The following is a 27419-nucleotide window of genomic DNA, read 5'->3' as shown; positions in this document are numbered from 1 at the left end:
TCCTTTTGCTTTTTTAATGGAATGCTGTGGCTGCAACGAGCATTTTCCAGTTGGCCACAGTTCACCCCCACTTTGTCTTATTCCAGTTCCACCCATTTATTTTATCCGAATAGGTCCTGGAGACACTGAGTTTGCAGGTCCTGGTACCCACTCCTCCCTTCTGTTCTGTCAGGTCCCAATGCCTGCCCAGATCCCACGTGTTTTCCCTTCCGGTTCCCAGATCACCCCTGGGCTCAACTTTCCTCCCTTGATGCCCAGTGGCACCCCTGGTCCCATGGGGCTTCAGTTTCCCCAGTTCAGGCATAAGAAGCTGGGGTTCACCTGAGCGTGTCCATGTTTCCCCTGGAGGAAGGACAGGAGCAGACAGGGTGGAGCTGGGATTAGAGAGGACAGGGCAGCTGCAGGTGGCACCTCTGGGCTGTGTCCTATTGTAGCAGGACGAGCCACAGACAAAACTCCTCAGGCACCAGATTAACGAAGAAAGAGGTTTATTCGGCCAGGAGCATTGGCAGTCTTGCATCTTAATAGCTGAGCTCCCTGAAAAATAAATTCTTGGCCATTTTAAAAGGCTTACAACTCTAAGGGGTCCACGTGAAAGGGTCGTGATATTTCGAGCAAGCATGGGGAATGTGACTGGGGGCTACATGCATCAGCTAACAGAGCAGAAAGTTTTGCAGTGCTTTTTCAAACAATGTCTGGAATTTACAGATAACACAAGTAGTTTAGGTCAGGGGTTGATATTATTATTATTGTTACTTTTTTTTTAACTACCAGAGCCGGGTGGTAACGCCAAGGTCTTCTGGCTATTTATCTTATTTCTGTTTTGTTTTGTTTTCTTTTTGCTTTCTCTCTTTCCTCCTGTCTTGTAAACTAGGCAAGGTGGGGGGAGGAGGGCAGCAGGAGTAGTAGTGGTCTCCTTCCTTACTGTGGGACTGGCCCCTTTTGTTTAGGGTATCACCAAAGGCAACATCCAGCCCAGCATGTCTGCCCAGCGAACCTCCGTCTGCTGTGCACTCAGAGCCAGGCCATGCTGGTGTTTGGTACAGGTTGGGTGCATGAAGGATGAAGGTTTTGGCCTGTTTGGGGCTTTTGCCTGCTTTTCTTCCTTTCTTTCCATCCTTCCTTTCCCTCCCTCCCCCTCTCTCTCTCTTTCTCTCCTTTCTTTCTTCTTTGGAGACAGAGTCTCGCTCTATCACCCAGGCTAGAGTGCAGTGGCACCATCAGCTCACTGCAACCTCCACCTCCTGGGTTCAAGCGATTCTCCTGCCTCAGCCTCCTAAGTAGCTGGGATTACAGGCGCGCGCCACCACACTCAGCTAATTTTTCTATTTTTGGTAGAGATGGGGTTTCACCATGTTGGCCAGGCTGGTCTTGAACTCCTGACCTCAAGTGATCTTCCCACCTCAGCCTCCCAAAGCACTGGGATTACAGGCGTGAGCCATCGTGCCCGGCAGTCCTAGGTAACGTCTGACATTTGCTGACCCCTCACTACGTGCTCATTATCACCGCAGAACCCCATGTGGTTGATCCTTTATTAGACCCATTTTACAGATTAGGAAACTGAGATGAGCAGAGGTGAAGTCAGCCCTGACAGGTCACAGGAGCGGCAGGTGGCAGAGCCAGAGTTGGGCTCAAGCTAGTGCCAAGTGTGCCCCATTGGGCCTAAAGATGTGTGACCCGGAGGGTCCTGAGGAGCCACGTTAACCCATGGCTGGTGTCATCCTCTTCCGGCTTAGGACCAGTGGATTTTGGGCACTGGAGCCGCCTCTTTGGCAAACAGCTTGAGGGAGAAATCAAGGGCTGGGGCCGCCTGGGTCAGCATCCCCATAGAGATGACGTCTATGTGCGGCCCGCAGAACTGGGGGAGGTTGTCCAGGGTGATGCCCCCACTGGCTTCCACAGCCACACTCGGGAACTGGGCCTTCAGCACAGTGGCCGTGGGGTGCAGCTCCTGCGGGACACAAGCCGAGGGGAGGTAAAAGCCCACCACAGACCCCTCCCCAGAGGCAGAGCCCACCTTACCTCCGGCTTGAAGTTGTCCAGCAGGACAAGGTCGGCACCCGCCTCAGCCGCCTGCACGGCCTCCTGCAGACTGCTGCATTCCACTTCCACCTTCAGAGCGAAGTCGGCCGCCTGCCGGGCCGCCCGCACCGCCTGCTGGGCAGCCGGGAGGACGAGGGTGAGGACTGGGCCCAGCACCTGGCACTGGGGCGCAGGGAGCCGGGAGGGCGAGGGTGACAATAGGGCCCAGCACTGCAGCTGGGGCGCTGGGAGCCGGGACTGACATTTGAAAAGCTCTGGATGGACCATGAGCTTGGGGTTAGTAAGGAAACCAGACATTGGGGTTTTTTTGTTTTGTTTTGTTTTGTTTTGTTTTTGAGATAGGGTCTCATCCTGTCGCCCAGGCTGGAGTGCGGTGGTGCAGTGACAGCTCACTGCAGCCTCCACCTCCTGGGATCAAGTGATTCTCCCGCCTCAGCCTCCTGAGTAGCTGGGACTACAGGTGCACGCCACCACGCCCAGCTAATTTTTGTATTTTTAGTAGAGACGAGGTTTCACCATGGTGGCCGGGATGGTCTCTAACTCATGACTTCGTGATCCACCCACCTCAGCCTCCCAAAGTGCTGGGATTACAGGCGTGAGCCACCACGCCTGGCCACTGTTTTGTTTTTGAGTCAGGGTCTTGCTCTGTCGCCCAGGCTGGAGTTCAGTGCAGTCATAGTTCACTGCAGCCTTCACCTCCTGGGATCAAGTGATCCTTCCACCTCAGTCGCAAGTGGCTGGGACTACAGGGGCTTGCCCACAAGCATGGCTAAATTTTTCATTTTTTGTGGAGACAGAATCTTGCTATATGGCCCAGGCTGGTCTCAAACTCCTGGACTTAAGTAATCCCCCACCTGGGCCTCCCAAAGTGCTAGGATTACAGCCATAAGCCATTGAGCCAGGATGTTTTACTGTAGGTTAAAATGACCACTTTTGTGGGTCAAAAAGTGGATGAATATCAGCAATATTTGGCATTTGGACCTGAGCTCAATTTGACTCAGAATATTAAAATTAGAAGGGGTCTTTAAGGACATTTCACAGATGGGAAATGAGGTGCAGAGGGCTAGAGAGATGGGCTCAAGGCTGTGGGGCCAGTGACACTGGCTTCCCCCGTGTTGTCCTTTGCTCTTGAGCATCACACCACACAGCAGCAGAACAAAGATAAAGAACCAATTCCAAAACCAGGCATGTGGCTTATGCCTATAATCCCAGCACTTTGGGAGGCCAAGGTGGGAGGATCACTTGAGTCCAGAAGTTTGAGACCAGCCTGGGCAACATAGTGAGACTCCAATCTCAAAAAAAAAAAAAAAAAAGGCAGCTGGGCGCAGTAGCTCACTCCTGTAATCGCAGCACTTTGGGAGGCTGAGGCAGGTGGATCACCTGAGGTCAGGAGTTTGAGACCAGTCTGGCCAACATGGTGAAACCCTGTCTCTACTAAAAAATACAAAAATTAGCCGGGCAAGGTGGCTGGCGCCTGTAATCCCAGCTACTCAGGAGGCGGAGGCAGGAGAATTGCTTGAACCCAGGAGGCGGAGGTTCCAGTGAGCCGAGATTGCATCACTTCACTCCAGCCTGGGTGAAAGAGTGAGACTCCATCTCAAAACACAAAAAAAGCAAAAATTAGCCAGTGGGGTGGAGCATGCCTGTATATCCGGCTACTGGAGAGACTGAGGCCTCATCTCCAGAAAAAGAAAAGCAGGCCCAGCTCCCCTTTAGCTTAGCTGGATGAGCTCTACTGAGCCCGGCTCAGATGGAGGAGCTGAGGTAGGAAGAGTCTTGTGTTGCTGACTCCAGGCCATGGCTGTTCACCGGGTCATGGCTGGAGGCTCTGGGGAGGGGAGAGAAGGGGTGTGCTGAGGGTGGGGTTGGACCAGGGACAGGCAGGACCAGCACCTTCTCCACGCCACCGGCGGCCACCACATGGTTATCCTTCACCATCACCAGCCCTCCCAGGTCGTAGCGGTGTGAGGCGGCCCCGCCCACCAGGAGCCCGTACTTCTCCACCAGCCGGAAGCCTGGCGTGGTCTTCCTCGTGCCGGCCACGTGCCCAGTCCAGCCGGCCCCCCTGGCGGCCTCCACTGCAGCGGCGGCAGCACTGGCAATGCCACTGCAGCGGGCCAGCATGTTGAGGGCCACCCGTTCCCCCAGCAGCAGGTGGTGGGCAGGGCCCCGGACCTCGGCCACTCTGGCCACCGGCACCAGCTTCGATCCCTCGGGGAGGAACCAGGAGACTTGGCAGTTGAGTTGGGTAAATATGGCATCGAAGAAAGGCTGCCCTGCCAGTACCCCAGGGGATTTGGCCCACAGCACCGCCTGTGAGGGGCCTGCCCCGCTGACCAAGGCTGCGTAGTTGAGCCCTGGGCAGTCCTCTCGGAGCCAGCTGTCCACCAGGGCTGCCAGGGTGACGGGCGGCAGCAGCAGCGCCAGGCCTGGGGGGAAAGAGAGAACAGGTGTTGAGTTTGGCTGCCTCTCCTGCTGTCAGGGGTCACTGTCAAAATATTTAACAACCAGTGAAACTGGGCACTGGCCCATCAGCCTCAAGATCTAGGGGTCCCAGGGGAGGGACTGCGGTGAGGAAGGGGGGTTTGGGGGGAAGAGGGGTTGTGGGGGCGAGGGTTGGGGAGTGCTGTGGGCTGGACGAGGTCACTCGGCACCTAGTTAAATTTAAACTTCTGGGCCGGGTGCGGTGGCTCACGTCTGTAATCCCAGTACTTTAGGAGGCCGAGGCAGGCGGATCACGAGGTCAGGAGATCAAGACCATCCTGGCTAACATGGTGAAACTCGTCTCTACTAAAAATACGAAAAAATTAGCCAGGCTTGGTGGTGGGCACCTGTAGTCCCAGCTACTCCGGAGGCTGAAGCAGGAGAATGGCGTGAACCCAGGAGGTGGAGCTTGCAGTGAGCAAGATCACGCCACTGCACTCCAGCCGGGGTGACAGAGTAAGACTCTATCTCAAAAAAAAAAAAAAAAAAAGTAAACTTCTGGCCAGGTGCTGTGGCTCATGCCTATAATCCCAACACTTTGGGAGGCTGGGGCAGGCAGATCACTTGAGGTCAGGAGTTCGAGACCAGCCTGGCCAACATGGTCTCTACTAAAAATACAAAAATTAGCCAGGCTTGGGGGTGGACACCTGCAATCCCATCACAGTTTGTTTATCCAATACTCACCAGCTGCAGCTTTCAAATTCACTTTAAAAAAAAAATCAGTCTGGCCAGGCGCGGTGGCTCACGCCTGTAATCCCAGCACTTTGGGAGGCCAAGGCGGGAGGCTCACCCAAGGTCAGGAGTTTGAGACCAGCCTGGCCAAAATGGTAAAACCCTGTCTCTACTAAAAATACAAAAATTAGCCGGGTGTGGTGGCAGGCGCCTGCAATCCCAGCTACTCGGGAGGCTGAGGCAAGAGAATTGCTTGAACCCGGGAAGCGGAGGTTGTAGTGAGCCGAGGTCGTGCCACTGCACTCCAGCCTGGGTGACAGAGCAAGACTCCATCTAAAAAAATAGTAATAAAAATAAAAAATAAATAAAATGAGGATGCTGGGGCTGGGCACAGTGGCTCATGCTTGTAATCCCAGCACTTTGGGAGGCTGAGGCAAGTGGATCACCTGAGGTCAGGAGTTCAAGACCAGCCTGGTCAACGTGACGAAACCCCGAAAAAAAATTAGCCAAGTATAGTGGCACACGCCTGTAACCCTAGCCACTCGGGAGGCTGAAGCAGGAGAATCGCTTGAACCCAGGAGGCAGAGGTTGAAGTGAGCTGAGATCATGCCACTGCACTCCAGCCTGGGTGACAGAGCAAGACTCTGTCTCAAAAAAAAAAAAAATGATGGGGAGGTGGGGAAGGTTAATGTGTACATAAAAAATAGAATGAATATGACCTACTATTTGCTAGAACAACAGGGTGACTATAGTCAATAATAACTGTACATTTCAAAATAACTAAAAGAATGCAATTAGACTGTAACAAAGGATAAATGCTTGAGGGGATGGACACCCCATTCTCCATGATGTAATTTTTTTTTTTTTTTTTTGAGACAGAATCTCACTCTTGTTGCCCAGGCTGGAGTGCAATGGAGTGATCTCGGCTCGCTTCAACCTCTGCCTTCCGGATTCAAGCGATTCTCCTGCCTCAGCCTCCTGAGTGGCTGGGGTTACAGGCGCCTGCCACCACACCCGGCTAAATTTTGTATTTTTAGTAGAGACAGGGTTTCACCATGTTGGCCAGGCTGGTCTGGAACTTCTGACCTCGTCATTCGCCCGCCTCCGCCTCCCAAAGTGCTGGGATTACAGGCGTGAGCCACCGCGCCCGGCCTAACTTGATACTTTTTATTTATTTTTTTTTTGAGACGGAGTCTCGCTCTGTCGCCACTGTGGCGCCTGCAGTGGCCTGGCGACTGCAGAGGCGCGATCTCGGCGTCAGCCACAGCGCCTGGCCCATGATGTGATTAATATGCATTGCATGCCTTTATCAATGTGCACCCCACAAATATATATACCTATGTACCCACATTTTTTTTTTTTTTTTTTTTTTTTGAGACAGAGTCTCGCTCTGTCGCACTGGCGCGATCTCGGCTCACGGCAAGCTCCGCCATTCTCCTGCCCCAGCCTCCCGAGTAGCTGGGACTACAGGTGCCCGCCACCACGCCCGGCTAATTTTTGGGGGGTTTTAGTAGAGACGGGGTTTCACCGTGTTAACCAGGATGGTCTCGATCTCCTGACTTCGTGATCCACCCGCCTCGGCCTCCCAAAGTGCTGGGATTACAGGCGTGAGCCACCGCGCCCGGCCAGTACCCACACTTAAAAAATAATAAATAAATAAGGATGGTGGACTTGGTGAAGGTCCCTCGCGCCCTAAGCATAGCCCGTGATGGGCCCTGCATGGCTGCGAGCAGAGGCAAACCCAGGCGCGGTGCAACAGCGCCATCTATCGGCAGGGAGAAAACCTGCAGCCTAATGGACCCCCGCCATCTGTGGACTTGGCTTCCCGTTAAGGGGAACACAGCCAGTGAGGGTGTTGATTTCGCGCGCACACACGTGCACGCACACGCACATGCACGCGCACACAGCACACTTCTGCTCCAAGTGGAAGTGAAGGCCAGACATCCTGGCTTGCTCTGCTCTCCGAAGCAGGCCCTCTCTTGTCTACTTCCCCAAAGCCAAGTTGCTGAGTCACCACCCACTCACCCCACCTCCCCTCCGAGCCACAAGCCTCCTTGACTGCACCCGGCTCTCCTTCGCCACATTCTCTCTGCCCCAGATGGCTCCTGTCCCTCCGCTAAGAGCTAGCTATACTGAGGCTGGGCACTGTCTCTGTTGGTCACATCCAGCTACGGAAAAGGCCTGGGAGCAAACGGCAGAGAGGAGAGCCTAATCCCCCACTCCCACTCCATTCAAACTAGGTGCAGTGCAGTGGCGCGATCACGGCTCACTGCAGCCTCAACTGCCCAGGCTTAAGCAATCCTCTCGCCTCAGCTTCCCAAGGAACTGGGACTACAGGCGCACACCAACCATGCCCGGCTAATTTTCGTATATTTTTTTGTTGTAGAGATGGGGGTCTCACTATATTCCCCAGGCTGGTCTTGAACTCCCAGGCTTAAGCAATCCTTGCACCTCAGCCTCTCAAGGTCCTGGGATTACAGGAGTGAGCCACTGTGCCCACCTTGGTTTTTTTTTGTTTTGTTTTGTTTTGTTTTTATACAGAGCTTCACTCTTTTGCCCAGGCTGGAGTGAAGTGGCGTGATGTTGCCTCACTGCAACCTCCGCCCCGCAGGTTCCAGCAATTCTTCTGCCTCAGCCTCCCAAGTAGCTGGGATTACAGGCGCCCGCCACCACGCCCGGCTAATTTTTGTATTTTTAGTAGAGACAGGGTTTTACCATTTTGGCCAGGCTGGTCTCAAACTCCTGACCTCGGGTGATCCACCTGCCTCGGCCTCCCAAAGTGCTGGTATTACAGGCGTGAGCCACCACGCCTGGCCAGCCTGATTTTTTTCTTTTTTTTTCAGGCTGATTTTTTAAAAATGAATTTGAATTCCACAACTGGTGAGTATTGGGTAAACAACCTGTGATGCAGGCTGGGCACCAAGGCTCACGCCTGTAATTCCAGCACTTTGGGAGGCCAAGGTGGGCGGATCACGAGGTCAGGAGTTCAAGACCAGCCTGGCCAACATGGTGAAACCCCATCTCTACAAAAAAATACAAAAACTAGCCAGGCATGGTGGCACGCGCCTGTAATCCCAGCTACTTGGGAGGCTGAGGCAGGATAATCACTTGAACCAGGGAGGCAGAGGTTGCAGTGAGCTGAGATCATGCCACTGCACTCCAGCCTGGACGACAGAGTGAGAATCCATCTCAAAAAAAGAAGAAACCAACTACTGATACAGGCAACAATAGGGACCTGTCTCAAATGTATCAGTCTAACTAAAAGGAGCCAGATCCAAAGGCTGTATGATGCCATTCACGCAGCATCCTGGGAAAGGTAAAACTATAGGCACAGAGCAAATCAGCATTGCCTGGGGAGTGGGAGTAGTTGACCACCGAGATCTGGCGAGGTTGCAGAGAAAAAGGAACACTTATATACTGTTGGTGGGAGTGTAAATTAGTTAAACCATAGTGGAGGACAGTGCAGCAATTTCTGAAAGACCAAAAACCAGAAATACCATTCCACCCAGCAATCCCATTACTGGGTATATACCCAAAGGAATCTAAACCATTCTGTTATAAAGACACATCACAGTACTTTTCACCATAGGAAAGACATGATTCAACCTAAATGCCCATCAATGGTAGACTGGACAAACAAAGTGTGGTACACATACACCATGGAATACTATGCAGCCATAAAAAATAATGAGATTACGTTCTTTGCAGGGACATGGATGGAGCTGGAGGCCATTATCCTTAGCAAACAAACGCAGGAACAGAAAACCAAATACCGCATGTTCTCACTTATAAGTGGGAGCTAAATGATGAAAACACATGGACACATAGAGGGGAATGACACATAGAGGGGAATAACACATACTGGAGCCTATTGGAGGGCGGAAGTTTGGAGGAGGGAGAGTGTAGTAGGACGAGCCGCGGACAAAACCCCTCAGACACCAAGATAGTGAAGGGAGTGGTTTAATCAGCTGGGAGCATTGGCAGGCTAGCATCTTAAAATCCAAGCTCCTCAGGTGCTCAACTTCTGTCCTTTTTAAGGGCTCAAAACTCTAAGGGGGTCCGCATGAGAGGGTCATGATCGATTGAGCAAGCCAGGGGGTACGTGATAGGGGCTGCGAGCACTGGTGGTCAGAGTGAAATTAGAACTTAACGGGAGGTTTCACAACGTCCTTCCATATAATGTCTGGAATCTATAGATAACAACAGTTGCTAGGTCAGGGGTCGAATTTTAACTACCAGGCTTAGGTCAGGCAGGCCCAGGCCTGATTTCGAGTCTGGTTCCTTGGTTTCCGGTCTGGTTCCTAGGCGCCGGGCTACCTGCCTTTAGTTTTGCTTCTCTTTCCTTTTCTGAGTATAAAACAATATGAGAGGGTCTCTCTCTTCCCTCAAGAGGATCAGGAAAAATAACTAATGGGTACTACACTTAATACCTGGGTGACTAAATAATGTGTACAACCCCCATGACACAAGTTTACCTATATAAGAAACCTGCACATGTACCCCTGAACTTAAGATAAAAGTTAAATTTAAGGCCGAGCGTGGTGGTTCATGCCCGTAATCCCAGCTCTTTGGGAGGCCAAGGTGGGTTGATCACCTGAGGTCAGGAGCTCAAGACCAGCCTGTCCAACATGGCAAAACCTCATCTCTACTAAAAACACAAAAATTAACCAGCCGTGGTGGCAGGTGCCTGTAATCCCAGCTACTTGGGAGGCTGACTCTCTTGAACCCAGGAGGCAGAGGTTGCAGTGAGCTGAGATTGCACCACTGCAATCCATCCTGGGTGACAGAGCGAGATTCGGTCTCAAAAAAAAAGTTAAATCTGGCCGGGCGCGGTGGCTCACGCTTGCAATCCCAGCACTTTGGGAGGCCGAGGCAGGCGGATCATGAGGTCAGGAGATCGAGATCACGGTGAAACCCCATCTCTACTAAAAATACAAAAAAAAATTAGCCGGGCGTGGTGGCGGGCGCCTGTAGTCCCAGCTACTCGGAGAGGCTGAGGCAGGAGAATGGCGTGAACCCGGGAGGCGGAGCTTGCAGTGAGCTGAGATCGCGCCACTGCACTCCAGCCTGGGCGACAGAGCGAGACTCCGTCTCAAAAAAAAAAAAAAAAAGTTAAATCTAAAAACAAACAAAAGACTGGGCATGGTGGCTGACACCTGTAATCCCAGCACTTTGGGAGGCTGAGGCAGGCAAATCACCTGAGGTCAGGAGTTTGAGACCAGCCTGCCCAATATTATGAAACCCCGTCTCTACTAAATACAAAAATTAGCTGGGCATGGTGGTATGCGCCTGTAGTCCCAGCTACTCGGGAGGCTGAGGCAGGAGAATCGCTTGAACCCAGGAGGCAGAGGTTGCAGTGAATCGATACCACGCCATTGCACTCCAGCCTGGCCAACAAGAGCGAAACTCAGTCTCAAAAAAAAAAAAAAAAGAATAAAAACAAACAAAAAATTAGCCTGAGGTCAGGAGTTCAAGACCAGCCTGTCCAACATGGCAAAACCCTGTCCCTACTAAAAACACAAAACTTAGCTGTGTATGGTGGCATGCGCCTGTAATCCCAGCTCCTCGGGAGGCTGAGGCATGAGAATTGCTTGAACCTGGAAGGCAGAGTTTGCAGTGAGCCGAGATAGCACCACTGTACTCCAGCCTGGGCGACAGAGTGAGACTCTGTCTCAAATAAATAAATAAAGTAACTTTGATGGGCACCCTCAGAGGTTCTGTCTATGGCCAAACCTCACTCAGGTTCCTTCAGCTCTTTTCCAGTTAGGCCTTGGACTTCCGTGTTCACCTCTGCATCGTCCAATTTTAGCAAGAATCCTGCTAAGTCAGCTTAGCCAGTCCCTCATCCTCCACATCTGATTGCCCCTTGATCCCTAATGGGGGTCCTCATCCTCCACCCTCCCCCAGGTGCTGTCTGACCACCTTGGCCTGCCCTCAGCAAGAATCCCTTTAGGTTGGTCTTTTCAGAATCCCCCCAACCCCCAGTGCTTTCTCATGGTAATATCCCATCCACTGCCCCCCAACTCTGCTCGTTGGCTATAACCCCCATGGTGTACTCCTCGAGTTCAGCCCAGTTCTGATCTAAGGTCACTCTTCCCCTACAGCAATAGTCTGGAATGCAATATATTTTTGCTATTTTAACGACTGTCTAGTTCTGGTTTTCTTTGATCACTCTCCTGCTGAAAACTGACCTTTCATGGTTTCAGCTCCAGTTCTCTTGACTTTTTTCTTTCTTTCTTTTTGAGACAGAGTGGAGTGCAGTGGTGCAATCATGGCTCACTGCAGCCTTGAACTCCTGGGCTCATGTGGTCCTCTCACCTCAGCCTCCTGAGTAGCTGCTCCACCATGCCAAGGTAATTTTTTTTTTTTTTTTTTTTTATAGAGACAGGGTCTCAAACTCCTGGCCTTTTTTTTTTTTTTTTTTGAGACAGAGTCTCGCTCTGTCACCCAGGCTGGAGTGCAGTGGCGTGATCTCGGCTCACTGCAAGCTCCACCTCCCAGGTTCACGCCATTCTCCTGCCTCAGCCTCTCCGAGTAGCTGGGACTACAGGCGTCCGCCACCACGCCCGGCTAATTTTTCGTATTTTTAATAGAGACGGGGTTTCACCGTGGTCTCGATCTCCTGACCTCGTGATCCGCCCACCTCGGCCTCCCAAAGTGCTGGGATTACAAGCGTGAGCCACCGCGCCCGGCAACTCCTGGCCTTTTAAACATTTTTTTCTTTTTCTTTTTTTTGAGACAGAGTCTCACTTTTTTGCCCAGGCTGGAGTGCAGTGGCATGCAATGGAAAAGGGATGGAGCCCTGAGCTTTGGCAGTAACTGTAGACTCACTGCAGCCTCCGCCTCCTGAGTTCCCCTGCCTCAGCCTCCTGAGTAGCTGGGATTACAGGCACGTGCCACCATGCTTGGCCAATTTTTGTATTTTAGTACATTTCTGTATTTTATAACAGCACGAGGAGGTCATTACTGTCATCCCCGTCACAGATGAGGAACCCAAGGCACCTGAGGGTTGTCTCTGCTCCACAATCACTTAGTGACAAGTGGCAGAGCCAGGGCTGGACCTCAGGTGTGTGGCCCCAGAGCCTGGGCTCTGATTCACTATGCTACGCAACCTCTCTGATGGGATAAGTATCCTAGCTCACATACTATGAAGCTACCCAATATAAAATTGCCAATATTTGGCCGTTTTGACCAATAAAAGCAGCAAATTTATATGGTTCAGTATGCAAAGCACTTGGATATAGCAGAAAACTCAATGGCCAGACAGTCTTTGCCCGTCGAGAGGAAACAGCCGTAGAAGTGATGATGGGGGAAGAACAGGAAGCACAGAGGGACCCAGATCTAATGTCGGGGCGTGTCTGTGAGGCCCCTGCTGAGGAAGTGATGTTTAAGGGAAGACCTGCAAGAGGAATGAGCTGAAGGGGGAGATTGGGGATGAGGATAAGGGAAGGGGCTTCCAGGCCAAGGCACAGTCCTGCAACAGCATAGGCTAAAGACTGACAAGTAAGAGAAAGAGCTGCCCACGCTGTTGCCTCCATGCCTAGCAATTATTAACACCCCGCACGGTGCAGGTGCTCAATGAGGATGTGTCAGAGAATCAGTGAAAAATGGAAAGAAGTTGCCAGGTGTGGAGGCTCATGTCTGTTATCCCCAGCACTCTGGGAAGCCAGGGTGGGAGGAAGACAAGGCCAGGAGTTGGAGGCTGGGCAGGGTGGCTCACGCCTATAATCCCAGAACTTTGGGAGGCCGAGGCGGGTGGATCACTTGGGGTCAGGAGTTCAAGACCAGCCTGGCCAAGATGGTGAAACCCTGTCTTTACTAAAAATACAAAAAATAAAAAAAATTGAAAAAAAATAAAGCCAGGCGCCTGTAATCCCAGCTACTCAGGAGGCTGAGGCAGAGAATTGCTTGAACTTGGGAGGCAGAGGTTGCAGTGAGCCGAGATTGTGCCATCGCACTCCAGCCTGGGCGACAGAGTGAGACTCCATCTCAAAAACAAAAAACAAGACTTTATATTTGAAAGCCCTTAGGAACAGTGTCTAGCACAGGATAGGCGTGTTCACTAAGAAATGAAGCGTTTCTCAAGTGTGGTGGACTCATGGAATAAATGACTAGGTGTCTCTGAGGACCGGTGAGTGATGTTTGCCAAGGAGAGGTGTGGGGTGGGGCCGACATTTGGGGCTGAGAAAACTGATCTGCTCACCCGCAGACAGTGGTAGGGTGGGGGCAGTGTGGGATTCACAGGTGACATGGTGGGAGGGGAGGCCACAGGGAGAAAGAACTAAACTATTTAGCGGAGGAATTTGGCCAGATCACAGAAGCCATCATAAAATTTCATTTTATTGGCCAGACACAGTGGCTCACGCCTGTAATCCCAGCACTTTGGGAGGCCGAGTTGGACCGATCACCTGAGGTCAGGAGTGCGAGTCCAGCCTGACCAACATGGTGAAACCCCGTCTCTACTAAAAATGCAAAATTAGCCAGACATGGTGGCGCATGCCTGTAATCCCAACTACTCAGGAGGCTGAGGCAGGAGAATCGGTTGAACCCGGGAGGTGGAGGGTGCAGTGAGCTGAGATCCCACCATTGTATTCCAGCCTAAGCAACAAGAGTGAAGCACCATCTCAAAAAAAATTTTCTTTTCATTTTATTATTTTATTATTTTTAAGTAGAGATCGGGGGTCTCACTATGTTGCCCAGGCTGGTCTTGAACTCCTGGGCTCAAGCAGTCCTCCCACCTCAGCCTCCCAAAGTGCTGGGATTACAAGTGTGATCCACCATGCCTGACCCATCACAGAATTTTAAAAGAAGGAGTGATATGCTTATGGTTTTGCTCCAGAAGGGTCACTTCAGCCACCAACTGGAGACAGATTGGGAGGCAAAAAAAGGCTGAGGTAGTCTTGGCCAGACAAAAAGTAGGCTGGGCACGGTGGTTGTCGCCTGTAATCCCAGTGCTGTGGGAAACCAAGGCAGGAGGGCCACTTGAGGCCTGGGCAACATAGTGGGACCCTGCCTCCACAAATAATTTTCTTTTGTTTGAGACGGAGTCTCACTCTATTGCCTGGGCTGGAGTGCAATGGTGTGATCTCAACTCACTGCAAACTCTGCCTCCCGGGTTCAAGTGATTCTCCAACCTCAGCCTCCCGAGTAGCTGGGATTACAGGCATGCACCACCATCCCTGGCTAATTTTTGTATTTTTGTAGAGATAGGGTTTCACCATGCTGGCCAGGCTGGTTCTCGAACTCTTGACCTCAGGTGATCCACCCGCGTCGGCCTCCCAAAGTGCTGGGATTATAGGCATGAGCCACTGCGCCCGGCCAACAAATAATTAATTTGAAAAAATATTTTCAAAGAAACCAAAAGAGATGGAGCCCTGAACTTTGACAGTAGCTCTGGGGTAGATTTGAGAGCTATTTCCAAGAGGGGATCTACCAGAATTAGCAGCTAAACAGATGTGGGAGCCTTGGGCCTCCGTCCTGGGTAGCTGAGAGCTGGCAGAAGGAATCATTCCGGGAGAAGAGCCGGCGGGGTGGAGGTGGGGACAGCAGGAGGGGGCGGTGACCCCACTGAGTGCCGTGGCGTGCCAGCCGTGGGCACCCCTGTTCCCCTTTGTGCTCTCATTTGGAGCTCACCACAGGGATTCTTCCCATTTCACAAGAACAGAAGCTGAATCCCAAAGCGTTTCCTGAATCGTGCCCTGGTGAAACAGCTTAGCAACTGCAGAGCCAGAGAGAAAGAATGGATTTGGTTTTGCAGAGGTTAAGGCTGAGGCGGCAGCAGGAGATGTGGATGGTGGTGCCCAGAGGGTGGTAGGGGTTGGCTCTGGAGTTCAGAAGAGATGCTGCCATGGCCAGGCGCGGTGGCTCACGCCTGTAATCCCAGCGCTTTGGGAGGCCGAGGCGGGAGGATCACGAGGTCAGGAGATCAAGACCATCCTGGCGAAAACGGTGAAACCCTGTCTCTACTAAAAATACAAAAAATTAGCCCGGTGTGGTGGGGGACGTCTGTAGTCCCAGCTACTCTGGAGGCTGAGGCAGGAGAATGGCGTGAACACGGGAGGCGGAGCCTGCAGTGAGCCAAGATGGCGCCACTGCACTACAGCCTGGGTGACAGAGCAAGACTCTGTCTCAAAAAAAAAAAAAAAAAAAAGAGATGCTGCCCTGAGGAGTGGGGATTGGGGAGCCGCCAGCGCATGCGGATGGTGACTGCATAGAGCAGCAAATGCAATCGCCCAGAGCAGGGAAGAAGAGGGGAAGGGATTTGGGAAACATTAGTTATTAAAAGACGAGTGCAGGGGCTCATACCTGTAATCCTAGCACTTTGGGAGGCTGTAGCAGGAGGACTGCTTGAGCCCTGGAGTTGGAGACCGGCCTGGGCAACAGAGTGAGACCATTGTCTCTACAAAATATAAAAAAGGAAAACGTATGGCCGGACACAGTGGCTCATGCCTGTAATCCCAGCACGTTGGGAGGCCGAGGCAGGTGGATCACCTAAGGTCAGGCAGGAGTTCAAGACCAGCCTGGCCAACATGGCAAAAGCCCATCTCTACTAAAAATACAAAAATTAGCCAGGCATGGTGGTGGGCGCCTGTGATCCCAGCTACTCAGGAGGCTGAGGCAGGAGAATTGCTTGAACCTGGGAGGCAGAGGTTGCAGTGAGCCGAGATAGTGCCATTGCTCTCCAGCCTGGGCAACAAGAGCAAAACTCCATCTCAAAAAACAAAAGGAAAAAAAACGTTAGCTGGGCATGGGGGTGCACGCCTGTGGTCCCAGCTGCTCGCCAGTTACTCGAGAGGCTGCGGCTTGAGTCCAGGAGTTGGAGGCTGCAGTGAGTTGTGATTGCACCACTGCACTCCAGCCTGAGTGACAGAGCAAGCCACGGTCTCTAAAATAAAATAATAAGATAAAGAACCCACAGGGCATGTCCAACAAAAAGAGAAGCAGCATCAGGAGTGGGTGCCTGGGAAGGAGAAGAGGGTTTTGGGAGGTGAGCAGAAGTAAATAGAAGGAAGACTGAGGATGGGGCTCTGCACTTAGCAACTGTGAGGCTTGTGCCAGAGCGGTTTTGGTGCCGGGTGTCAGGGGCAGAAGCCACATTGTCATGCTCGAGGAGTGCACGGGAGGCAGGGAAGTGGGGGTGTGGGTGTGAATCACTCCTTTCAAGAGAAGTGGACACAGTGGGGCCTCTGCCTGGGCTGCACACCAGAATCATGGGGAGCTTTTCAAACTCTCAGATGCTCAGGCCCATTCCAGACCAAGTGAACCAGAATTTCTGGGGGTAGTTTCCAGGGATCCAGGTTGGGGAAGAGCCAGCCCCCACCCTGCTCTGTGACTCAGATGCACGTGAGGATCAAGAATCAATGCTCGGCCGGGGCGGTGGCTCACACCTGTAAGCCCAACACTTTAGGAGGCCGAGGCAGAAGGATCGCTTGAGGCCAGGAGTTTGACCAGCCTGGGCAGCATAGTGAGATCCCATCTCTACAAAAACAATTATAAAAATTAGCTGGGCATGGTGACACCTGCCTGTAGTCCAGCTATTCAGAAGGCTGAAGTGGGAGGATCCCTTGAGCCCAGGAGTTGGAGGCTGCAGTGAGCTATGATGGAGCTACTGCACTCTGGCCTAGGCAACAAGGTGAGACCCTGCCTCAGGGAAAAAAAAAAAAAAAAAAAAAAGAACCAGTGCTCTCATAAGACCACATATTGGCTGGACGCGGTGGCTCACACCTGTAATCCCAGCGCTTTGGGAGGCCAAGGTGGGCAGATCACCTGAGGTCAGGAGTTCAAGACCAGCCTGGACAACATGGTGAAGCCCTGTCTCTACTAAAAAAATACAAAAATTTGGCCGGGCGCGGTGGCTCACGCTTGTAATCCCAGCACTTTGGGAGGCCGAGGTGGGCGGATCACGAGGTCAGGAGATCGAGACCACGGTGAAACCCCGTCTCTACTAAAAATACAAAAAATTAGCCAGGCGTAGTGGCGGGCGCCTGTAGTCCCAGCTACTCGGGAGGCTGAGGCAGGAGAATGGTGTGAACCCGGGAGGCGGTGCTTGCAGTGAGCCGAGATTGCGCCACTGCGCTCCAGCCTGGGCGACAGAGAGAGACTCCGTCTCAAAAAAAAAAAAGAAAAATACAAAAATTAGCCAGGTATAGTGGTGCAGGCCTGTAATCCCAGCTACTGGGGAGGCTGAGGTGAAAGAATCACTTGAACCCAGGAGGCGGAGGTTGCAGTGAGCCGAGATTGTGCCACTGCACTCCAGCCTGAGTGACAGAGCGAGACTCTGTCTCAAAACAAACAAACAAACAAAGTTCGAGAATTGGTTTGCTTTAAGATAATACTGGAAGGTAGAGAGAGGGAGGGTGGGACTGGGCTGGCCGCACACTGGTGCTTTTTGAGGTTGGTGGTGGTTTTGTGGGGGTTCACCATGCTTTTCTATCTACTTTCGTGTATGTTTGAAATTCTCTATAATAAAAAGTGAGAAAAACAAGGAAAGGAGAGAGAGGGTCCCCACTTGAGACAGGGTCACGGAACGTTCTTTTAGGGTGACGTAGATTAAAAAACCAACAGTGTTTCTTTTCTGTATGTTCACTCAACACAGAATGCTTCTGCGACCAGTTATATGGCCTTTTTTCCCCCACATCAACCAATTCTCCAACAATAGCTGCGTGCCCACAATTCACTTCAATTGTGACCATAACCAGAGTTAGTGCAGACCCCACAGCAAAAGGGCTCAGTCCCACAAGACTGTCCCCCACTTCAGACGTCAGCCTCAAGTAGTAAGAGATTCTCATGCTACCCACAACTTTTGTGTGACTTGGCTACAAATCAGAGGTTCCCATGACTCCTGCTTGTATTTGATCTTTACTAAAGCAGCAATCCCCGGAAGACAGTTTACTTACTATTGCTGGTGTATTACAACACTTTTTTTTTGTTTTGTATTGTTTTGTTTTTTATTTTTTATTTTATTTATTTATTTATTTATTTTGACGAAGTCTCACTCTTGTCCCCCAGGCTGGAGTGCAATGGCGAGATCTCAGCTCACTGCAACCTCCACCTCCCGGGTTCAAGTGGTTCTCCTGCCTTAGCCTCCCGAGTAGCTGGGATTACAAGCACAAGCCACCACACCCAGCTAATTTTTGTATTTTTAGTAGAGATGGGGTTTCACCATGTTGGCCAGGCTGGTCTCAAACTCCTAACCAAGTGATCCACCTGCCTCTGCCTCCTGAAGTGTTGGGATTACAGGCATGAGCCACCGCGCCCAGCTTGTTTTGTTTTTTGGACAGCGTCTTTCTACGTTGCCCAGCTGGAGTGCAGTGGATATTCACAGGCTCGAGGATAGCACACTACAGGAGCACTCTTCAGCTCCTGGGCTCAAGTGATCCTTCTGCTTCAGCCTCCTGAGTAACTGGGACTCTAGGTGCGCCACCACACCTGGCTTACAAAGGCATTGTCAAATGACACAAATGAACAGCCAGCTGGAAGAAATACATAGGGCAGGGTATGGGGGAAGGGGCTTCCATGCCCTCTCCTGGGTACCACCCTCCTCCTGGCACCTTTACCCGGCCTATAACACAGGAGCTCTCCTAACATCTTATTTCAGCGATTTCTATGGAGGTGTCATCACACAGGCATGATAGTTAAATCAATCTCTAGCCCCTCTCCCCTTCCCAGAAGGTGGAAGATACTGCTGAGAGTTCCAAGCTTCTAATCATTGCAGTATCTCTCTGGTGACTGGCCCCCTTCCAGAAGCCCACCAAGAATCACCTCATTAGAACAAAAGACCCCCTGATCACCCAGAAATTCCAAGGGATTAGGAGTTCTGTCAGGAACTTGGGTCAAAGATCAAGTATTAGGCCCAGTGTGGTGGCTCATATCTGTATCCCAGCACTTTGGGAGGCCAGGGAGAGGGAGTCGCTTGAGGCCAGGAGCTCGAGATCAGCCTGGCAACATAGCACAACTCCATCACTACGTAAATTTTATTTTGTTTTATTTTATTTTTTGAGACGGAGTTTTTGCTCTTGTTACCCAGGCTGGAGTGCAATGGCATGGTCTTGGCTCACTGCAACCTCCGCCTCCCAGGTTCAAGCGATTCTTCTGCCTCAGCCTCCCAAGTAGTTGGGATTACAGGTGCCTGCCACCACGCTCGGCTAATTTTTGTATTTTTAGTAGAGACAGGGTTTCACCATGTTGGCCAGGGTGGTCTCAAACTCCTGACCTCAGGTGACCCTCCCCCCTCAGCCTCCCAAAGTGTTGGGATTACAGGCGTGAGCCACCGCCCCTGGCCAACTACATAAATTTCACAAATTAGGCATCATGGTGGCTGACAGCAATAATCCCAGCACTTTGGGAAGCCGAGGCGGGCAGAACACTTGAGCACAGCAATTCAAGACCAGCCTGAGCAACATAGCAAAACCCCATCTCTACAGAAAAATTAGCCGGGTATGGTGGTGCACACCTGTAGTCCCAGCTACTTGGGAGGCTGATGTGGGAGGATCCCTTGAGCCCAGGAGTTCGAGACTGCAGAGAGCCGTGATCACACCACTGCACCCCAGCCTGGATAGCAAAGTAAGATCCTGTCTCAATTTGAAAAAGCAATAACGGCCAGGCCCAGTGGCTCACGCCTGTAATCCCAGCACTTTGGGAGGCTGAGGCGGGCAGATCACCTGAGGTCAGGAGTTCGAGACCGGCCTCAACATAGAGAAACTCGTCTCTACTAAAAATACAAAATTAGCCGGGTGTGGTAGTGCATGCCTGTAATCCCAGCTACTCGGGAGGCTGAGGCAGGAGAATTGCTTGAACCTGGGAGGCAGAGGTTGTGGTGAGCCGAGATCATGCCATTGCACTCCAGCCTGGGCAACAAGAGCGAAACTCCGTCTCAAAAAAAAAAAAAAAACAACAACAACAAAAAACCAACAACAACAAAGATCAAATATTAGAACAAAGGATTCTCCTTGCTCCTCTATTGCTCAGGAAATTCCAAGGATTCTAGGAGCTCTATGCCAGGAACCAAGGATAAAGAGCAAAATACATAATTCTTATTATAAATCACAACACTATTGGGTAGGGCAGCGGTTCTCAACCTCTGCTGCACAGTGGAATCATATGGGGAGCTCCAGGCCCCACCCTAGAGATTCTGATGTAATTGGTCTGAAATATGGCAAAATAATTCTAAGTTGTTAAAAGAACCGAGAACTTCTGAGCCACAGGAAGACAATAATAGCTACCATGCGTTGGTGCCTACTGCGTGCCTGGCGCTTCTCATGCCTCCTCCCAAACCTCACCTACAGGGCCTCAAAGTGGATGTTGTTCATATTTATTGGTGGAAAACCGAGACTGGGCACAGTAGCTCACGTCTGTAATCCCAGCACTTTGGGAGGTCGAGGCGGGTGGATCACTTGAGGTCAGGAGTTTGAGACCAGCCTGGCCAACATGGTGAAACCCCGTCTCTACTAAAAATACAAACAAACAAACAAAAAACTGGCCAGGCGCAGTGGCACACGCCTGTAATTCCAGCTACTCAGGAGGCTGAGGTAGAGGGAGGTAGAGGTTCCAGTGAGCCGAGATCACCCTATTGCACTCCAGCATGGGCGACAGAGCGAGACTCCATCTAAAAAAATAAAATAAAATAAAATAAAAATAAAAAATATAGGTGGAGAACCGAGGCTCAGAAACATAAAGAGGAATTATCTAAAGAGCAGAGCTAGAAAATGACGCAGCTAGACAATGGTAAGTATGAGCCCAGGTCCTCCCTTTCCATAGCTGGGTACTTTAGAACATCATAGCTGCTGGCTGGGCATGGTGGCTCATGCCTGTAATCTCAGCACTTTGGGAGGGCAAGGTGTGTGGATCACTTGAGGTCAGGAGTTCAAGACCAGCCTGGCCAACATGGTGAAACCCCAACTCTACAGAAAAATACAAAAATTAGCTAGGCATGGTGGTACACACAGCCTGGGCAACAGAGCGAGACTCCATCTCAAAAAAAAAAAAAAAAGAACATCATAGCTGCTGAGGCCAGGCACGGGGGCTCATGCCTGCAGTCCTAGCATTTTGGGAGACTGAAGTAGGAGGATCACTTGAGCCCAGGAGTTGGAGACCAGCCATGACAAGATCCTCATCTCAAAAAAAAAAAAAAAAAATATATATATATATATATATATGTATTAGCCGGGCATGGTGGCATGCACCTGTGGTACCAGCTACTCGGGAGGCTGAGGTGGGAGGATTGCTAGAGCCCAGAAGGTTGATGCTGCAGCAAAGCGTGATTGTGCCACTGCACTCCAGCTTGGGCAACAGAGGGAGATGCAGTCTAAAAAATAATAATCAAATACATAAAATTTAAAAGATTAGCCAGGCGTGACGGCATGCAGTTGTAGTCCCAGCTACTCTTGGGAGGCTGAGGCAGAAGGATCACTTGAGTCTAGGAGGTTGAGGCTACAGTGAGCCCTGATCGCGCCACTGCACTCTAACCTGGGCAACAGAGCGAGACTCTGTCTCAAAAAAAAAAAAAAAAGGCCGGGCGCGGTGGCTCACGCCTGTAATCCCAGCACTTTGGGAGGCCAAGGCGGGCGGATCAGGAGGTCAGGAGATCAAGACCATCCTGGCTAACACAGTGAAACCCCGTCTTTACTAAAAATACAAAAAATTAGCCGGGCGAGGTGGCGGGCGCCTGTAGTCCCAGCTATTCTGGAGGCTGAGGCAGGAGAATGGTGTGAACCCCGGGGGGCAGAGCCTGCAGTGAGCCAAGATCGCGCCACTGCACTCCAGCCTGAGCGACAGTGAGACTCTGTCTCAAAAAAAAAAAAAAAAAGAGAACATCAAAGCTGCTTCCATGTGCAGGGGTCCCCCTCTTGCCCCGTTCTTGGAGCTCAGTCGTTCTGATCATCTAATAGAGAGGGGAACAGTTACACATTCCATGTTCTATTTGTGAAAAATAAATAAACACATTTGGGTGGTTTTTGTTTTTAGGCCCTCACTTTCTCATGCATTTCCAACAAAAGGGATTCCTGTGGGTAGCTTTGAAAATACCAGGCTCTCCTAATTAGCAGCTGTTACTCAAAGGCACTTCAGAGAGGGGAAGGCGCTTTTACAGCTGGCAAGGGGGAGTTGGCCCAACAGAGAAATGCCAGGCAGGCTGCCACGTGCACGGAGGAGGCAGCTGCACCCTCCCTGTCCAGCGGCCTCCTAGCTTTGCAGCTGGACATGTAAAAGGTCTCCTAAGATGCCTGGACTTCAGAGATTAGAGTTTTATCCTGTGGGATGTAACCTTGATCACTCAAGGCGATCCTTTCTTAATTGGTTGTCCAGAGTTAATAAAACTCTAATAAAATTGGCATATTTAAGGCTGGGCACAGTGGTTCATGCCTGTAATCCCAGCACTTTGGGAGGCTGAGGTGGGCGGATCACTTGAGGTCAGCAGCTCAAGACCAGCCTGGTCAACATGGTGAAACTCCGTCTCTACTAAAAATAGAAAAATTAGCCAGGTGTGGTGGCGGGCATCTGTAATCCCAGCTACTTGGGAAGCTGAGGCAGGAGAATCGCTTGAACCCAGGAGGCGGAGGTTGCAGTGAGTCGAGCCTAGGTGACAGAGGGAGACTTCATCTCAAAGAGAAAAAAAAAATTGGTATCTCTGCTCGGAGGGGATCAGGGCATCTTGGGATATTATTTGTACATCTTTTTTCTTTTCAAATCATGTAAAGATACAGATTACTGACAACTCTGGCATAATAGATAAAGATTTTCCCCCCTCTGGCACTGTTGCTGTTGTATTCTGGATTGTTTACTGATTTGTTGTTGTTGTTATTTACTGTTTTTTGTTTTTGTTTTGTTTTTAGAGACAAGGTCTTGCTCTGTCGCCCAGGCTGTAATGCAGTGGTACAATCACGGCTCACTGCAGCCTCAAGCTCTTGAACTCAAATGATCCTCCTGCATCAGGCTCCCGAGCAGCTGGGACCACAGATACGCGCCACCACGCTCAGCTCTTTACTGTGTTTCTATGTTACACCTAACCTACAGGCTGGGTGACTCAGGCAAGGCGCTAACCTCCCTGAGTGTCAGTTTCACGTGGAAATTCCAGGGCTGCTGGAAGGACCAAAAGAGGCAATTCACATAAAGCACCTGAGCCAATGCCTGGCCAGGAGCCTCAACCCAGGGGTCTGACTCTGGCAGCTATGTTCTTCCATCTGTTCATTTGTTGACTCATTTGGCAAACACCAGATGGAGACAGAGGCTGGTCAGCACCTCAGGTCCCAGATAAATGTCCTTTTCCCCTCCGTTCACTCCCTGGAGAAGAGAAGTGACCTCCAAATACGGCCAAATGTGACCACCCTGCACACATACGGTAGAATGAGTCACAGAATCTGAGTATGGATAAGAGAAACCAGAAAGCCTGGTTCTGAGAATGGGCTGGAATTGACAGGAGAGGAAGGCTCTCCAGGCAGAGAGAATGGAGAGAGCGCAGGCCAGGCAGCAGAGGCACAGGGCACATGCAGGTGACGATGCCCAGTCTTGGGCATGGGGAAAGAAGGCTGAGTCATAGGACGGGGCCAGAATGAGCAGGCCGTGGTTGAGAGGAAGAGTTAGGCTTCTCTCACTAGGCAATGGGAAGTCACTACAAAATTTCGATCAGAAGTCACACGATCAAAATGAACTGGGCTGGCTGAGTGGCTCACGTCTGTAATCTCAGCACTTCAGGCGGCCAAGGCAGGAGGATTGCTTGAGCCCAGGAGTTCAAGACCAGCCTGGACAACATAGCAAGACCCCGTCTCTACAAAGAATTTTTATTTATTTATTTTTTTTCTACAAAGAATTTTTAAAAAATAGTTGGGCACGGTGGGGCACCCCTGTAGTCCCAGCTACTCAAGAGGCTGAGGCAGAAGGATCTCTTGAGCCCAGGAGATGGAGGCAGCAGTGCCACTGCACTCCAGCCTGGGCAACAGAGCAGGATCTTGTCTCTTTGGAAACAAAACAAATCAAAACAAAACAAACAAACAAACAAAAAAACTTTGAAGTTTATTTGTTTATTTTATTTTAGTTTTTTGAGATGGAGTCTTGCTCTGTTGCCCAGGCTGGAGTGCAATGATGCAATCTTGGCTCACTGCAACCTCTGCCTCTGGGATTCAAGTGATTCTCCTGCCTCAGCCTCTTGAGTAACTGGGACTACAGGCGCCCACCACCATGCCCAGCTAATTTTTGTATTTTTTAGTAGAGACAGGGTTTCACCATGTTGGCCAGGCTGGTCTTGAACTCCTGACCTCAAGTGATCCGCCCACCTTGGCCTCCCAAAGTATTGAGATTACAGGCGTGAACCACCATGACCAGCCAACTTTGAAATTTAAACATTTAAACTGCGTCTGGAGTTCTTGATGGATACAAGATGGAAAGCTGTTGTGAGCCAAGGTGAAGTGTAGGAAAAGGCCACCTGGACTCCATACCCATAAGATGCTGGGACTGGCCCTGCTGCCCACACCTGGCCCCCGGTGAACCACTCTGCCTCTGCCCACTGGCCTCGCATTGGTATGTACCCACACTGGACTCCCCCGTCACTTCCCAGCCTCTGCCCCATCCCGGGCTCATCTCTTCTCTCCTGGGTCCATGATCCCAGCGCCAACCCTCCTGGCCCAGCCCAGAGTTCAGCATCAGCTGTCGTCACATGCGTGAAGGCAGCAAGGAAAAGGAAGCTTCAAACAGGCTGCTCCCGCAGAGGGAGGAGGTGTGGAAACAAAGGAAGAGGGTCAGGCGATGTCATGAAGGTAAGTCCAGGGAACATGTGGGGACTCTTTGGATCCTGAGGTATAAGGGAGAGTGAGTGGTCAAAGGTGACCCTGAGGTTTCCAGTCTGAGTAGGAGGCTGGTGAGGCAGGAACAGAAATGGAGACGTCAGGCCGGGAGCTGTGGCTCACGCCTGTAAATCCCAGCACTTTGGGAGGCCGAGGCGGGCAGATCACTTAAGGTCGGGAGCTCAAGACCAGCCTGGCCAACATAGTGAAACCATGTCTCTACTAAAAATACAAAAACTAGCTGGGCGTGGTGGCGTGTGCCTGTTATCCCAGCTACTCAGGAGGCTGAGGCAGGAGAATCACTTGAACCCGGGAAGCAGAGGTTGCAGTGAGCCAAGACTGTGCCATTGCACTCCAGCCTGGGTAACAGAGTAAGACTCTGTCTCAAAAAGAAAAATAAAAAGAAAGAAATGGAGATGTCAGAAGGAAAAGCTGGTGGCAAGGGAAGATTTTGAATGTGACACATCAAGAGAGATGTCAGGTGGAAATGGACAGTCAGGGGTTTTAAAAACAGAGCTGGAAGCCAGGCGCAGTGGCTCATGCCTGTAATCCTAGCATTTTGGGAGGCCAAGGCGGGTGGATCACGAGGTCAGGAGTTCGAGACCAGCCTGGCCAATATGGTGAAACCCCGTCTCTACTAAAAATACAAAAAAATTAGCTGGGTGTGGTGGTGTGCGCCTGCAATCTCAGCTACTCAGGAGGCTGAGGCAGGAGAATTGCTTGAACCCAGGAGGCAGAGGTTGCAGTGAGTCAAAATTGTGCCACTGCACTCCAGCCTGGGCAACAGAGCTAGACTCCGTCTCAAAAAACAAAACAAAACAAAACAGAACTGGAGCCTGGGGAGGGCTCAGAGCTGGAGAGACAAATGTGAGGAGCCAACAAGATCAACAGCAAAACCATCGCCAAGTGACATTTTTTTTTAATACAGGGTCTCATTCTGTCACCTAGGCTACAGTGTGGTGGCACAATCATGGCTCACAGTAGCCTCGACCTCCCAGGCTCAGATGATCCTCCCACCTCAGCCACTCAAGTAGCCAGGACTACAGGCATGTGCCACCACGCCTGGCTTATTTTTGGATTTTTTTTTGTAGAGATGGGGGTCTCATCATGTTTTCCAGGCTGGTCTCGAACTCCTAGGTTCAAGCAATTATCCTGCCTCAACATCTCAAAGTGCTAGGATTACAGACGCGAGCCACTGTGCCTGGCTTACCAAGTGATTTTTGTCTGTCAGGTGCCAGACACATAGCATCTTATTGAATCCTTACCACAGTCCTATGGGAAGGCACATTCACACTTTATCAATGAGGAAATAAAGGCACAGTAAGGCTAAGCATCTTGTCCAAGATCATAAAGTTATCAAATGGTGGGAATGGGACTGGGACCCAGGCCTTTGACTCCAAGGTCATTTCTAAACTACACAGTGGGCCAGTCACAGTGGCTCATATCCATAATCCTAGCACTTTGGGAGGCCAAGGCAGTAGGATTGTTTGAGCCTGGGATTTTCTTTTTTTTTTTTTTTTGAGACGGAGTCTCGCTCTGTCGCCCAGGCTGGAGTGCAGTGGCGCAATCTCGGCTCACTGCAAGCTCTGCCTCCCGGGTTCACGCCATTCTCCTGCCTCAGCCTCTCCGAGTAGCTGGGACTACAGGCGCCCGCCACCACGCCCGGCTAATTTTTTTTTTTTTGTATTTTTAGTAGAGACGGGGTTTCACCATGGTCTCGATCTCCTGACTTCGTGATCCGCCCGCCTCGGCCTCCCAAAGTGCTGGGATTACAAGCGTGAGCCACCGCGTCTGGCCGAGCCTGGGATTTTCAAGACCAGCTGGGGTAACATAGCAAGACCTTCGTCTCTGCAAATAAAACATTCAAAAAAGTAGCCAGAGACAGTGTTGCACAACTGTAGTCCTGGCTGCTCAGAAGGCTGAGGCGGGAGGATCACTTGAGCCCAGGAGTTCGAGGTTGCAGTGATCCTGCCACTGCACTCCAGCTTGGGCCACAGAGTAGGACCCTGTCTCTGAAAAAACAAAAAACCCACACCGGGTGCGGTGGCTCACGCCTGAAATCTTTGGGAGGCTGAGGTGGGCGGATCACCTGAGGTCAGGAGTTCGAGACCAGCCTGACCAACATGGTGAAACCCCATCTCTACTAAAAATACAAAAAAAATTAGCTGGGCATTGTGGCAAGTGCCTGTAATCCCAGCTACTCGGGAGGCTGAGGCAAGAGAATCGCTTGAACCTGGGAGGCGGAAGTTGCAGTGAGCCGAGATCACGCCACTGCACTCCAGCTTGGGCGACAAGTGCAAAACTCCATCTCAAAAAAAAAAACCCAACAGAAGAATTACATGGTGGGAAGGCCACAAGGTGGGTATGTCATCCCTGAGCAACCCTGACGTGTTTTTTTCTTTTTAGAGGCGGGGTCTCCCTATGTTACCCAGGCTTGTCTCGAACTCC

General features: G+C 51.1%; 1 protein-coding gene across 2 annotated transcripts in view; it reads right to left on the bottom strand.

The window, feature by feature from the left end:
* Positions 1 to 1518: 1518 nt before the first annotated feature.
* Positions 1519 to 27419, bottom strand: part of QPRT (quinolinate phosphoribosyltransferase) — a 39349-nt gene continuing 13448 nt past the window's right edge. Inside the window, exons 5-7 of one of the 2 annotated variants that reach the window (XM_055298870.2) lie at positions 3937 to 4472; positions 2023 to 2154; positions 1519 to 1951 (exon numbers count right to left, since the gene is read on the bottom strand). In XM_055298870.2, coding sequence (XP_055154845.1) covers positions 1733 to 1951; positions 2023 to 2154; positions 3937 to 4472 — 887 coding nt within the window. In that variant the 3' untranslated portion in view covers positions 1519 to 1732. The remainder of the gene's footprint in view (positions 1952 to 2022; positions 2155 to 3936; positions 4473 to 27419) is intronic. The other variant, XM_055298872.2, reaches the window with a different exon arrangement.

The sequence above is a fragment of the Symphalangus syndactylus genome, chromosome 11 (genome assembly GCF_028878055.3).
Source record: "Symphalangus syndactylus isolate Jambi chromosome 11, NHGRI_mSymSyn1-v2.1_pri, whole genome shotgun sequence".
Lineage (NCBI taxonomy): Eukaryota > Metazoa > Chordata > Mammalia > Primates > Hylobatidae > Symphalangus > Symphalangus syndactylus.
This window is presented reverse-complemented; position numbering and strand designations above follow the sequence as displayed.